The sequence below is a fragment of the Myotis daubentonii genome, chromosome 6 (genome assembly GCF_963259705.1).
Source record: "Myotis daubentonii chromosome 6, mMyoDau2.1, whole genome shotgun sequence".
NCBI lineage: Eukaryota > Metazoa > Chordata > Mammalia > Chiroptera > Vespertilionidae > Myotis > Myotis daubentonii.
The window spans coordinates 75,446,079-75,460,729 of NC_081845.1; the positions used below are offsets into that span (position 1 = coordinate 75,446,079).

The 14,651-nt window shown below is 42.0% G+C and overlaps 1 protein-coding gene across 4 annotated transcripts in view; it reads left to right on the forward strand.

The window, feature by feature from the left end:
• The first annotated feature begins 679 nt into the window (after positions 1 to 679).
• Positions 680 to 14,651, forward strand: part of HMGCLL1 (3-hydroxy-3-methylglutaryl-CoA lyase like 1) — a 165,688-nt gene continuing 151,716 nt past the window's right edge. For 2 of the 4 annotated variants that reach the window (XR_009453481.1, XM_059701349.1), the window contains exon 1: positions 683 to 1,003. Coding sequence is in view for 3 of the 4 variants with exons in the window: in XM_059701349.1 (XP_059557332.1) it covers positions 896 to 1,003 (108 nt within the window). In the remaining variant the exon portion in view is untranslated. Of the gene's footprint in view, positions 1,004 to 14,651 lie in introns of all 4 variants that reach the window. The other 2 variants (XM_059701351.1, XM_059701350.1) reach the window with 2 other exon arrangements.

A 14,651-nucleotide genomic window follows, 5' to 3' on the forward strand; every position in this document is an offset into this window, starting at 1 on the left:
TGAGGAACTGTATTAAAAGGTCGCGGCGTTAGGAAGGTTGGGAACCACTGACCTAGAGTGTTAGAGTGGGTCCCTGTGATGCAGGTGTGCTTGTGAGAGAGGGGGAGGCAAGGAGGTGGTCTGTCCCAGGACCTGCTTCCCAACCTCCTCCCTTCCAAGATCACATCACTCCTCTTCTAAAGTCTTAAGATTTCTTTCAGAATTTTCAGTTCGAATGAATTTAGCCTTTAGGGCTTCAATAATTTTGTGTCACGTGTCTTTTAAGCAACTCAATTCCATTTCAGTTGTACTTGTAGGGCCAACTTATTGACAACTTACTGACTTACCAAGTCATCTGTAACAATTCTGCACCTTCACTATTTTCTTCTTTATTAGCTTCTTGTATATGTATTTTAACCTTGCAAACTGCCTCAAGATATTTTAAAATCTACTGAGTTCAATGCTGGACAGATCGACACTGTGAGCGCAAAAGGCTGCAGCTGGGGATGAGCAAACTCACCAACACAAAGCACATGCCCGCTTCCCCTTATCAGACCCCTTTCCTGCGGCGGACGATCTGACTCAGGTGAGAAGGCGGTTAAGTGGATCCTGTGCAGATGCAATCAGCCCTGCGCGGCGTGAAAAACGCGCCGCACGGAACGTCCGCGGGCTCAGTTCCTTCCTCTCTTCTCAGGTTCCGGTGCTGCGGGCGTCCCAGCAGGTACCTCCGGCGCCCGGGGCGCGGTGCGCCCGGCTCTCAGCCTCCTGGGCGCCGCCGCAGTGCGCAGAGCCGCGCTGGTGCCCGCCGCGCGCACGGGCAGGCGCGCTCCCGAGCGGGCGCAGTTTCGCAGCTCGGTGCGCCCCGCATCCCTGTCTCCAGGCTCCCGCCTATCGCAGACTGCAGCCCGGCCCCGCCATGGGGAATGTGCCCTCCGCGGTGAAGCACTGCCTCAGCTACCAGCAGCTGCTCCGGGAGCATCTCTGGATCGCGGATTCAGTGCCAGGGGCGCTCGACCCCGCGCAGGTACCACCTCGCGGCCCAGGGTGTCCCCACCCTCCTGCGTACGGTCTCGCGGGCCTCTCCCCGTGTTATGTCACCTCTGCACCCCATGGCCCGCCCTTCCTGCAGCGGTCTGCGGTGCGGGGCCTCACCCTTGACAAGGTTTCCCAACATCTCTCTGCTGTAAACATGTAGACCCGCTCTGCAGAGCGGACCCAGCAAAGTCCCTACCTGTGGCCATTTGCAGGTCCCCAGAAGGAAACGGTTCCATCTGTTTTTCCCTCGGAAAGGACGCATTATATAATATCATTTGTGGTTTTCGGCAGTCGGCCAAGGACAGTGTCCTTATTTTCAGTTCCTTTCGTGTACTGCGCAACAAAGAGGACACATTTGCCAGAATGTGAGGCAGAAAAAGGAAAGAAGCCAACACAGAAGGTTAGGGAGGCATGGTAGGAAGAAAGGAGCCATCATGTCATTCATTGTCCCCCATGTAGTTATGGTTATGCTTCTACACACTTGAACAGGGTTGAACATAATGGTAGAAAACACGGATTTCACACCAAAATTTAATCCCATGTAATTCCTGAAAGCCCATTTTTAGAGAAAAGCAACCTGAGTATCCACATACATGTGATTTAATGCATTCATTCTCAACCAGAAATGGCAGGTAAATGTGGAAAAAAAAAATGTATATATATATATATATATATATATATATATATATATAGAGAGAGAGAGAGAGAGAGAGAGAGAGAGAGAGAGAGAGAGATTTAATTTTCCTTTAAAATTTAAATTTCACAAAGTAATAACTGATAATTGTTACATGAATGTTAAAACATGGCAAAGGGGAGAGAGACGGAGGATTTAGCAATTATTCTTTTGAATTTTACTGGATATAGAAAATGTTGATTCCTGATTTATCTTGTGAACAAAATAACTTGTATTATAGTATTTTAGTAGATAAGCACAATTTTACTATGTTGGCTCTAAATCAACTACTCTAATGTTCAAGTTTCCTATAGTTTTTCATTTTGAGTATTCTCCATTTAGTGTATCAATATGTGAAATTGGAATTTAGCATTTGTCATTTGTGGATTCTTAAAAAGATACTTTGCTCCCACTTCCTTAGAAGGTGGCCATAGTTCTATGACTCAAAGCCTCTGCTGACAATGTAAGAGGGGGAACATTTTTCTTTATCTTATATGTTCACAAATCTTTCTAGTTAATTTTCGTACATTCTGATCTTTTTTGTAACTTTTCTCTCAACTTTAATATTCATTCTGTTGCATAATCAATTAGAAAGTCTCAACTTTTGTTTCCTGAGGCTGAGACTTCATATGCCTTTTGCTGCTGGGTTAACATTGTGTTTCTCGCCTGCCATGTTCTGATTTTGTGGGTTCGGGGGGGGGGCAATGATGAAAGCTAGGGTGATATGCGAGGATTTCTACTTTGCCCCCTTAAGATGTGGAAGCTAAAATAATTAAAAATGACTAGGATGACTGATCAAGAAATGTAAGGCATACAATTTTGACATCCATCGCACCAATGCAGACTTTTTGTTCTTTTTTGAGGAATAGCAATACCTTCTCTAAACATCACCTTTTTATCCCTCAGCTGCTTTGCCTGGGATACTCCTATTCATTCCTCAATCACAGCTTAAACATCAACTTGTTTTGACCAACTATTTTCTACTTTGAGAGGAGATGCCCCATTTCTGGTCTTTTACTGCATTTCACACATAATTCTATTTTAGTCCCAGTCTTACTGCATTGTAATTTTTTAGGTCTTATCTGATTTGAACTCCTGGCAGCATTGACACCTGACACTTGACTGTAATTTAGGGCCTTCCTTGGCTTCTGCTCAACAACACCCTTAAGTGTGTTAAGCCCCACCTCTGGCTCACAGTTGGAACCAGAGTGGCTCAGTGGCCTGTATCTGTCTAAATGTTCAAGTTCCTTATGGCCTCTTATCTACACTCAAAGTTTCAGGTACTGTTTGTATATCAGTGTCTTCCAGATTTATATTCCCATCTCTCTCTTAAGTTCCAGTCCAGATGTTTAGCTACTCACTTGACATTGTGACTTGGATATCTCAAAAGCAATTCAAACTTAACATTTCCAAAAGTGGACTCGTGTCCTCCCCTTTAGGACCCCACACCTTCTCTAATATTTTCTATCACAGGAAACACCATCACAATTCATTTAGTCCTGCAAGCCGCAAAAAGAGAGCTCCTTATTTGCATTTCTCTACATCCAAGGCGTCATTAAGTCCTGCAATTTTACCTCTTGAATTTCTCTTAAATCTATTTTTCCAACTTTACTGCTACTCTCAATTTTAAAATGGCATTATCTCTCATGGACTCCTAGACTATTGCAATCCTTCAACCCACTGCCTGCATAGCTAGTTGGGAGATGTTCTTTTCTTCTTCTTCTTCTTCTTCTTCTTCTTCTTCTTCTTCCTTCTTCCTTCTTCCTTCTTCCTTCTTCCTTCTTCCTTCTTCCTTCTTCCTTCTTCCTTCTTCCCTCTTCCCCCTTCCCTCTTCCCTCTTCCCTCTTCCCTCTTCCCTCTTCCCTCTTCCCTCTTCCCTCTTCTTCCCTCTTCCCTCTTCCCTCTTCCCTCTTCCCTCTTCCCTCTTCCCTCTTCCCTCCTTCTTCCTTCTTCCTTCTTCCTTCTTCCTTCTTCCTTCTTCCTTCTTCCTTCTTCCTTCCTTCCTTCCTTCCTTCCTTCCTTCCTTCCTTCCTTCCTTCCTTCCTTCCTTCCTTCCTTCCTTCCTTCCTTCCTTCCTTCCTTCCTTCCTCCTCCTCCTCCTCCTCCTCCTCCTCCTCCTCCTCCTCCTCCTCCTCCTCCTCCTCCTCCTCCTCCTCCTCCTCCTCTTCTTCTTCTTCTTCTTCTTCTTCTTTTTCTTCTTCTTCTTCTTTCTTCTTTTTTTATAGAATCATGCTATTCCTTTTTTTCTCCCCTTTTAAGCAATTTTCTATGAATTGCCCTCACTTTTAGGAATGAACACAACACTTTTAGTGTGTTCTCTGAAGCTTCGAATGGTCTTTTCATTGCGTCTCTCTGCAACATCATCTTAACTATTCTCTCCTATTCTTGCCACAGTGGCCTCTTTGAGTTCTCTAATAATATTTCCTCTGGCAACATAGTCCTTGCTTGTTTCCCCCTCTTCTAGGAAGATTTTTTTTGCAACTAACGTACTTTTATTCATTCTTTAGATCTCAACTTAAATGTTCTTTCTCATGAAATCTTTCTTATTCACAAGGCAAGTAGCCTTGTTACCATATATTGCACAGTGCACTAATCTTTATATATATAATGTGTATTATATGTACTTTTTTGTGTGATTATCTGATATTTAATTTCCTGCCAGACTCTTAGCATCATGTAAGTAAGGACAGAACTCACCAGAGGATTCTCAGTATCTACTAGTAAAAGAATGCCTTGTTAGTTTTTGAAAGCCAATAAATACTTGTTGAATGAAAAAATGAATGAGTGTTTACTCTTCTAGGCCTTAAGCATCACATATGTATGGGGACCATGAAATTCTTGTCAGCACTTTTTAGGGTTCAAAGCAGTGATTGGTGTATTATAGTACAAAGATAAATATTTGCAAAATGAATGCTAAAGTGATGGAATGAATACATGGTGTCAGTGAAGTTTGGTCTTAGTGATAAATGACAAATATTATTGTTTGTGTCTGACCTTTTCATCTCATAGAACAGTGATGGCAAACCTTTTGAGCTCGGCGTGTCAGCATTTTGAGAAACCCTAACTTAACTCTGGTGCCGTGTCACATATAGAAATTTTTTGATATTTGCAACGATAGTAAAACAAAGACTTATATTTTTGATATTTATTTTATATATTTAAATGCCATTTAACAAAGAAAAATCAACAAAAAAAAATGAGTCCGTGTGTCACCTCTGACACGCGTGTCATATGTTTGTCATCACTGTCATAGAACCTCATCATGTTTTGATGAGGGTAGGAGTTAAAAATAGATTTTGGAGGCTGTGAAAAGATAGCACAGTGCTTAATCAATTGTTCAGCATGAATCTGCAGAGCAATCCTAAATAAAATCCCCTGTGATTTGAAATTATTTGTTTGCAGTTGGAACAGACAGACTGTATTTTGAAAGAATCATGTGCTAGACAGTAGAAGATTGGAAACCCAGACCCTTTTCTGTGACAAATTTATTCTGGGATTTTGTGCAGGTAGTAGTAGCCTGGCTAAATCTTAAAATTTCAGTTTATACATTAGAGATAGTAACATTTCCCTGATAAATTATTGGGATATAATTAAATATTGTGTGTGTTTGTGTGTGTAAATATACATAGACATATTTTGAATTTAACAATTTATTAAATAAAAAATATATCAGTGTGCATGAAAGGCTTACACTACCACAGCTCCACTAATTAAAATATTTGAGTCTGTGGTTTTTTTGCTAATGCCATTGGTTTTGCAGAAAATTTCCTTAATTAACCAAAAGGTTAAACTGAATCATTTTGTGACTTAAACTGTCTCTAAGGGACTGTTTTATTTTGGTCCCATTGAAAATGGCTATGATGAACCTGGCTGAATTAGTATATATTAAAGTTTTGATTATACTTAAGTTTTCTAGTAGAGCAATCCCTTTTTTATTTCCAAGTGCTGCTTAAGCAGTAGCTAAATTTCTTCACATATTAATATCCCAGTGCAAGCATAAAATTCCCAAGAACCTAAATTCTAACACAAACAGTATTTCAAATGTATTAGATTTATAAAAGCAAAATTGTAGATTATGAGATAAAATTTATAGTTATTTTACATCATATTCTGATCCTTTAACTTATATTTGCTGTCATCAAAAATTAGGATTCAAAGTAGAGTATTTGGTGTTACACGGTCTCTGGAATTTGCCTAAATGTATTAACTTTCTGCTTAAAATTTATCAGAGGATAATGTGATTATATGCTTTTTGGTTTGCAACTATGCAGTTGTTAGTACATTTACTAAGTACCTTAGAATGACTAGGGAGGATTTTTCAGAAGGGAGCCAAAGTGCCATTCCATTGTTTGTTTCCTATTTGTCTCAGGTGTTTCTCCCCTCCCCCTTTTTCTTTTATGTTTTTTTTTTTTGGTGGGATGATATATTTTTATTATTTATTTTCCCTATGCAGTAGTTTGTTAATTTTATACTGTTTATACTGCATTTTTAATTGTTATGTCAACACACAACCTTGTCTTATTAATTTACAGACAGTCGTCGGGTTACATCGGACTTGACGTACATTGTTTCGTGGTTACGTTGCCATCTCCCATTTATTTATTTTAAAAAAAAGTTCTGTCATTTCAATGTATGTACATATGTGCTTTATGTTTTTTATTATTTATTTACCACAAGTAAAGGTCATAAATTGTTATCTTTTTTAAATTTTTTTTTTACTGTTTCACTTCATTACACTGTGTATGTGCTCCATGTGAGTGACGTAGGTGCTTATGTAGGTTGGTTCCGACTTACGGCGAAAATCACGTTACATTGTGCAGTAGGAATGGAATCTGACGTGACCCGAGGACCTACTGTATACTGGTATAAAAGCCTAAGCGACTGATCAACCCAATGACCAGTCGACCAGTCGCTATGATGCACACTGGCCTCCAGGGAACAGATGCTCGACGCACAGGATCAGGCTCCCTCCTGTCTGGATCGGGCCTGCGGGGATCAGGCCAAAACTGGCTATCCGACATCCCCCGAAGGGTCCCAGATTGTGAGAGGGCATAGGCCAGGTTGAGGGACCCCATGCACCAGGCCTGTAGTGTATTATATAAATTAGTACTATTACAGATATTAAAATGGAACTATAAATAACTCAATTAACTACCTTCTGCTTTTCATATTGTTTACATTAATTGTCTATGTGGTGTATTTATGTACATGTAAATTGGTACTTTAATATATGCATAGTCAATGTATATTTATATTATGCACTTTTTTCTTTCCTTTGCTCTTCATTCCTTTCTTTATTTCTATTTTTTTATCTGAAAGTAGGAACCCAGCACGCGATACGAAATTGCACAGTGCTGGCCACTACCTCTCTGGCCCTTGAAGCAGCCACAGCCACTGCTGATCAGGCCCTCCCCCAGCACAGGCACACAGAGGTCTCTGTGCCCCACCCCCAATGCTGCACGCACAACCTCCTCCTGTCCCATCGATCCATTATGTCGTCCCAGTTAATTAGCATATTTCATATATATATATACACACACACACTAGGGGCCTGTGCACAAAAATTTGTGCACTCGTGGGGGAGGGGGGCCCCTCAGCCCGGCCTGTGCCCTCTCGCAGTCTGGGACCCCTCGGGAGATAACGACCTGCTGGCTTAGGCCTGCTCCCGGTGGCAGAGGGCAGGCCCAATCCCTAGGTGCAGCCCCTGGTGAGGCTCAGAGCAGGGCTGATTGGGGAGTTGGGGCGCCGCCCCCTGTCATGCACAGAGCAGGGCGGATTGGGAGGTTGTGATGCCACCCTCAGTCACGCTCAGGGTAGGGCCGATTTGGGGGTTGGGGCACCGCCCCCTGTCACACTCAAGGCTGGGTCGATGGGGAGGTTGTGGCGCCACCCCCTGTCACTCACAGAGCAGGGCCCATCAGGGGGGTTGGGGCTCCGTACCCTGTCACGCACAGAGCAGGGTCGATCAGGGGTTTGGGGAGCTCACCACAGTCACGCACAGAGCAGGGTCGATCAGGGGTTTGAGGAGCTCCCCCCTGTCACTCACAGAGTAGGGCCGATAGGGGAGTTGGGGCACTGCCCCCTGTCACACACACAGCAGGGCGGATAAGGGGGTTGGGGCGACGCCACTGTCACACTCAGGGCAGGGCCAATGGGGAGGTTATGGCTCTACCCCGTCACACAGAGCAGGACCCATGGGGGGGGGTGTTTGGGGCGCCGCACCCTGTCACACACAGAGCCTCAGGGTGATCAGGGGATTGGGGAGCTCCCCCTAATCAGGCACAGAGCAGGGTGGATCAAGGGGTTGGGGCGCCTTCCCCTGCACGAACAGAGCAGGTGGATAGGGAGGTTGTGGCCCCGCCCCCTGTCACACACAGAGCCGCAAGGCGATCAGGGGTTTTGGGCACTGACCCCTGTCACGCTGATCCCGGTGCCGGGAGGCCTCACGGCTCCGCTGATCCCGGTGCTGGGAGGCCTCGCGGCTCCGCTGATCCCGGTGCTGGGAGGCATATTACCCTTTTTCTATATAGGATAGAGGCCTGGTGCATGGGTGGGGGCCGGCTGGTTTGCCCTGAAGGGTGTCCTGGATCAGGGTGGGGGTCCCGCTTGGGTGCCTGGCCAGTCTGGGTGAGGGGCTGAGGGCCGTTTTCAGGCTGGTGGGTGACTGAAGCTCCCAACCGCTCCTTTTTTTCTTTTTTTTCTTTTATCCTGGGCCAGCTTTAGCTCTGAGGCTTGGCTCCAGCTCTGAGGCCTGGGCTGCTGAAAGCAGATATCTGGTTTGTTTGGGTTCTATAATCAAAACACTGTTTCAACTCCAGCTCTGAGATCCCAGGTGGCTGAAAGCAGGTTTCTGGAGTTTGTTTAGATTCTATATTTGTAAGAATGTTTCAAACTGCAAGCTCAGAGACTGGCAGCGGCAGGCAGGGAACGTTGGCTTCCTCCGTCACTGAAGCACGCAAGCCTCATGTTCGCTTCAAGCTGTGTGGCTGCTGGCCGCCATCTTGGCTGGCAGTGAATTTGCATATCGCCCTGATTAGCCAATGGGTAGGGTAGCAGAGGTACAGCTAATTACCATGTTTCTCTTTTATTAGATAGGATATATATACACACACACACACACACACACACACACACTAGAGGCCCAGTGCACAAAAATTTGTGCACTCAGGTGGGTCCCTCAGCCCGTTCTGTGCCCTCTCGCAGTCTGGGACCCCTCGGGGGATGACCACTTGCTGGCTTAGGCCCGCTCCCTGGGGGATTGAGCCTAAACTTGCAGTCAGACATCCCTTTGGCAGCTCAGGAGCCCTTGGGGGATGTCCACTTGCTAGCAGGAAGTAGGCCTAGCTGCAGTTGGACATCCTTAGTGCTGCTGAGGAGGCGGGAAAGACTCCCACCACCATTGCTGTACTGGCAGCCATCAGCCTGGCTTGTGGCTGAGCAGAGCTCCCCCTGTGGGAGCACACTGACCACCAGGGGGCAGTTCCTGAATTGAGCATCTGCCCCCTGGTGGTCATTGTGTCTTATTGTGACCAGTGAGTCCCAGTTGCTCTGCTGTTAGGGTTAATTTGCATATTACCCTTTTATTATATAGGATAGAGGCCTGGTGCATGGGTGGGGGCTGCCTGGTTTGCCCTGAAGGGTGTCCTGGATCAGGGTGGGGGTCCCGCTGGGGTGCTAGGCTAGCCTCGGTGAGGGGCTGAGGGACGTTTTCAGACTGGCCACACCCTCTTCAGGGTGGGGGTCCCCGCTGGGGTGCCTGGCCAGCCTGGGTAGGGGCTGAGGGCCGTTTTCAGGCTGGCCAAGGCCCCCAGTGGGAACCCTCACCCCATGAGGGTGTGGCCATCCTGGGTGAGGGGCTGATGGCTGTTTGCAAGCTGGCCACAGTCCCTTAAGGGTGGGGGTCCCCGCTGGAGTGCCTGGCCAGCCTGGGTGAGGTGCTGATGGCTGTTTGCAGGTTGCCCACAGCCCCTTCAGGGTGGGGGTTCCCACTGGGGTGCCGGCCCACCTGGGTGAGGGGCTGATGGCTGTTTGCAGGCTGGTCAAGCCCCCCCCCCAGTGGGGACCCTCACCCCTTAGAGGTTTGGCCAGCCTGAGTGAGGGGCTGATGGCTGTTTTCAGGCTGGCCACACCCCGTTTAGGGTGGGGGGTCCCCACTTGTGTGCCGGGCCAGTCTGGGTGAGGGGCTGAGTGCCGTTTTCAGGCTGGCCAAGCCCCCCGTGCAACGAAAGTTCTCAGCCTCTCCTTTTTTTCTTTTTTCTTTTCTATTCTGGCATTTATTTACCTTCTATAATTGAAACTGTTGCCTGAGTGGAGCTCAGAGCCAGTCAGGGCAGGCGGGAGGGGAGCGTCCTGCTTGCTCCATCTCCATGGCCACAGCTTGCTGAAAGCAGGTATCTGGGGTTTATTTATCCTTGGTAATCGAAATTTTGTTGCTTTGAGTGGAGCTCACACTGCGGCAGGCGGGAAGCCTGGCTTCCTCCATCATTGGGGCAACCAAGCCTCCTGCTTGCTCCAGCTCTGTGGCTGCCAGCCGCCATCTTGGTTGGGTTAATTTGCATATAGTCGCTCTGATTGGCTGGTGGGCGTGGCTTAAGGCATAGCAAAGGTATAGTCAATTTGCATGTTTGTCTTTTATTAATGTGTGTGTGTGTATATATATATATATAATTTTTCTTCAAATACAACTATTGGCTTTATATTTTCTTTAGTAAAAAATCTGATGAATTCTTGCAGTTTTTCCTTGTTTTAAATTGCATGCATTTCAATACACACATATACATATATAATTTGCATAAATATAAATGAATATTTACTGTAAATATATATTTCATATAAAAATTCAACTACATATCAGTACAAAATGCAGATTTTTCAACAAGTATAGTGCAAGCCAGAGACATTGAAATCTGCTATTAGTCTTATTTTTATTTCTTCGATAATAATGTATATCGTGTTTTCTTTTCATTGTCTTTGATTTCCGACAGTGTGACTATGATGTGTCTAGATTTACTTTTCTTTGTATCTGCTAATAGTTCATAGCACTTCTTGGATCTATGGCTTGATGATTGCTGGCTTTCATATGTTTTGGAAAATTTTCAATCCTTCTCTTCAAGTATTGCTTCTGCTTCTTTTTCTGATCCTTCCCTTGGACCTATAGTTTGAAGAATCTCAGAACTTTTCTTGGGACCAAGTTATTTCTTACACCCATTGTTTGATTTTTCATTCTTTCTTTTCTCTCCATGTTCAGTTTGAATATATTTTCTTCTCACCTGTATTCCATTTCACTAATTCCTTCTTTAGCTTTCTTTAATTTGCTATTAATCTATTTTATTGACTTCTTAGTTTTAGTTACATATACTTTTTATTTTTTATCTTCATTGTTGAGAGTATTATAAGTGCCCTCCATTTCCCCCCTTGCCCCATACCACCACATTCCCATCACAGGCCTCCACCATCCTATTGTCTGTGTTCATGGGCAATGCAATTTATATTTGTGAGTTGACATATTTATATGTGATATTTAAAACCAGTTTTTAGCTCTCTGCCATAGTTCTCTATTTTATCATAAATACTTGAATATTTATCAGAGTTATTTGAAGTTCCATGTCTGATAACTGACTTCAGTATTCAGATCTCCTGTGGATCTGTTTCGTGAATCTTCTTCATGGAAGGCTTACTCATTTTTGGGTTTATTGTGACATCTGATTTGAAAAAATTATACATATAATTTGAGGCAATGAGTGCACTATCCTTCTCCAGAAAGGATTATTACCCCTCTCCCCCATTTCACTCACTCCTCACACCCTGCCTGTGGCAATTATCATTTGTTCTCTGTTTCCATGGCTTAGTTTTTTGGTTTTTTTTTTTTTTTTAGATTTCATATATAAGTATGATCATACAGTATTTGTCTTTATTTGATTTACTTCATTAGCATCAAGTCCATCTATCTTGTCCCAAATAACAGAAATGTCTTCTTTTTATGGCTGAATCATATTAAATTTTGTATATATAAATCATATGCACCACACTTTCTTTATCTGTTTATGGACACTTAGGTTGTATTCGTGTCTTAGCTTGTAAATAATGCTGCTATGAACATAGGGTACAGATACCTTTGCAAGATAGTGATTTCAGATATGTACTATCAAGAAGTGGAATTGCTGGACTGAATGGTAGTTCTATTTTTTTTTAAATATTTGAGCATCTTACATACTGTTTTTCATAGTGGCTCCACTAATTTATATGCCCACAGCACACAAATGTTATGTTTTCTCCACATCCTCACCAGCACTTATTTCCTGTCTTCTTGATAATAGCCATTTTAACAGGAGTGAGAACAGAAAGGACTATCTTTTGTTTCTAGCAGGCAGTAAATGTAAGGATAACTTATTTTAAGCCGGCTGGATGCTGAGTTGGTTTGAGACTGGGCCTACTTCATTTCTGAGGGCCAGTGCTTTTCTCCTCACCCTTACTTTTATTTTTTAGCTCTTCAGGGGTTCAAATTAAAAAGGCTTACGGTATTTAAAAGGCTTATGGTATTATCTGGCCAGGCGTTTCAGTTGGTTTTGGTCCCATACACCAAAGTGTTACCTGTTCAATTCCCACTCAGGGCACATTCCTAGGTTGTGGGTTTGATCCCTAAGTCTAGGCGATTATGGGAGACAACTGATTGATGTTTCTCTCTAACATCGATGTTTCTCTCTCTCTCCCCCTTCCTCTCTCTCTCAAATCAGTAAAAACATATCCTCCTGTGAGGATTAAAAAGCCTAAGGTATTTACCACGTTGCCTCCTCCTTGTTGGAACCTGAACTGAAAATATTCCCTCCTTGGCCTCCAGGCCTTCTGGAAGCTCTGATGATCTTCCCAGCTGCTAATGTGGAATTGGCAAATGCCTGGAGAGGAAAGTCATGCTCAATGTTGGTATCACCACTTATGTTTTTCTTCTGCATGGTATATTGGCCACTGAAGTACTCACTACCTTGGCAACTCTAAGACGATCAAACAGCTGTTTTTCATTAATATTTTATCCATATTTTCTGGTTTTTCTCAGTAAGCAGTTTGTTCCAAACAAGCTAGTTGAAGATTAGCAGTATAACAGGGGAATATAAAAAATACCAATTTTGCAATATAATGAGGATTGTAAAAATATATTTATTTACCGTATTATAAAAATTGAAGTGGATACAGTCCATGTAGTATGAACACTGTTTAGAGTAATTCTTCCTTAATTTATTTTTACAATCTTGTTGAGATACAACATTGTGTACCTTTAAGGTTTACAGATTTGATACACATTCATCTTTCAAAATTATTAGCATCATAACCTTAGCTAATGCTTGCATCACTTCACATAATTACAATTCTTTTTTGTGGCAAGAACATATAAGATATACTCTCGTAACCACTTTCAATTATATGATACAGTATTATTGACTATAATTATTATGCTATATATTAGATTCCAATTAGATTCCAGCAATCTTATAGCTGGAAATTTGTGTAAAGCAGTGATGGCAAACCTATGACATGCGAACTCATTTTTTTGGTTGATTTTTCTTTGTTAAATGGCATTTAAATATATAAAATAAATATCGAAAATATAAATCTTTGTTTTACTATGGTAGCAAATATCAAAAAATTTCTATATGTGACACGGCACCAGAGTTTAGTTAGGGTTTTTCAAAATGCTGACACGCTGAGCTCAAAAGGTTAGCCATCACTAGTGTAGAGTAACAATTTAAAATTCAAAAATAATAAATGAAAAGATTGGCTGCTTCATAAAAAGGAATACTTTATGGAAAAACAGACTATTGCAATGATCTCCACAATAAATATAAATTATGAGATAGAAGATATTTTAAAAACGGCCAACTTCAGTCTTTGGCTTTAGAAAAAACAATATCTTATTTACTCCTTTATGTGTGACATAGTTCACTAAATTTGTTGAATTAATAAATCAATGAATGATTACAGTTCCTTTATAATATTTTATCTCTATTGGTATGAGTTTACCTCAAATCTTTCTATTTTGTGGACAGGAATTTGTTATACATTTTATTATTATTCTTAAAATTTTCTTTTTAAATATTTTGCTTCATCTCATCCTGGTTTATTTATTCATAATCAATCTCATTCACTTAGTAAGCTTTTTAGAAGTCTACATATTTTATGAGTTTATTAAAAAACATTTTTTTAAGTTTGTTGGTCCTCTTGTCCAGATGCATATGCTTGTATCTGTGCGTGCATATGTGTGATGTGCTAACTGTTGATTTCTATTTTTTGAAAAAATTATTTTCTGTTTTTCTGAGTTCTGAATTAGTATTTTAATTTTCTTTATTTGAATATTTAGCTTGTGTCATTTTAGTCTTTTAAAAAGTAAGTGCCTTAAGACAATACATGTCCATTTCTCCATTATTTTGCTTTAAATGTGTTCCTTATAAGCTACTTGTCTGATTGTCTCAATCTTTAATTAGATGAATTTAACTTGTTTTATATGTGATGTGACTATTGATATGTTTATCTTATTTTCTGCCATATTTATCAGCCTCACCACTTTTTATTTACATTTGAGAGTGTTTATACATTTTAGTATTCTTATTTTACATTTAAATCAATAGTATTGTTTGAAGCAAAAGATTGATTTCACAGAATGAACTCATTCATTTTGAGAAAAGTCTGTTTCATTATTATCATCACACTGTGGTTTCTCAAACAGCCTGTTACCAGGTACAATGCCATTCTCAGGATCCTCTTTGTTGACATAATATATATGACAGATGAAGTAAAAGTGGGGAATTCCAAAGACTTGTAGTTCTGATGAAGCCAAAGGCACAACAGAGTTAGAAAGTTGAAAACATAGGCATATATAGTCATAGACTATGAATAAGTGAGCAGTCACAAGCAATAATAAGCCTTTTGTATGACCATGCAAATTAACGGCAGCTGAAATGTCGTGAAATTCCAG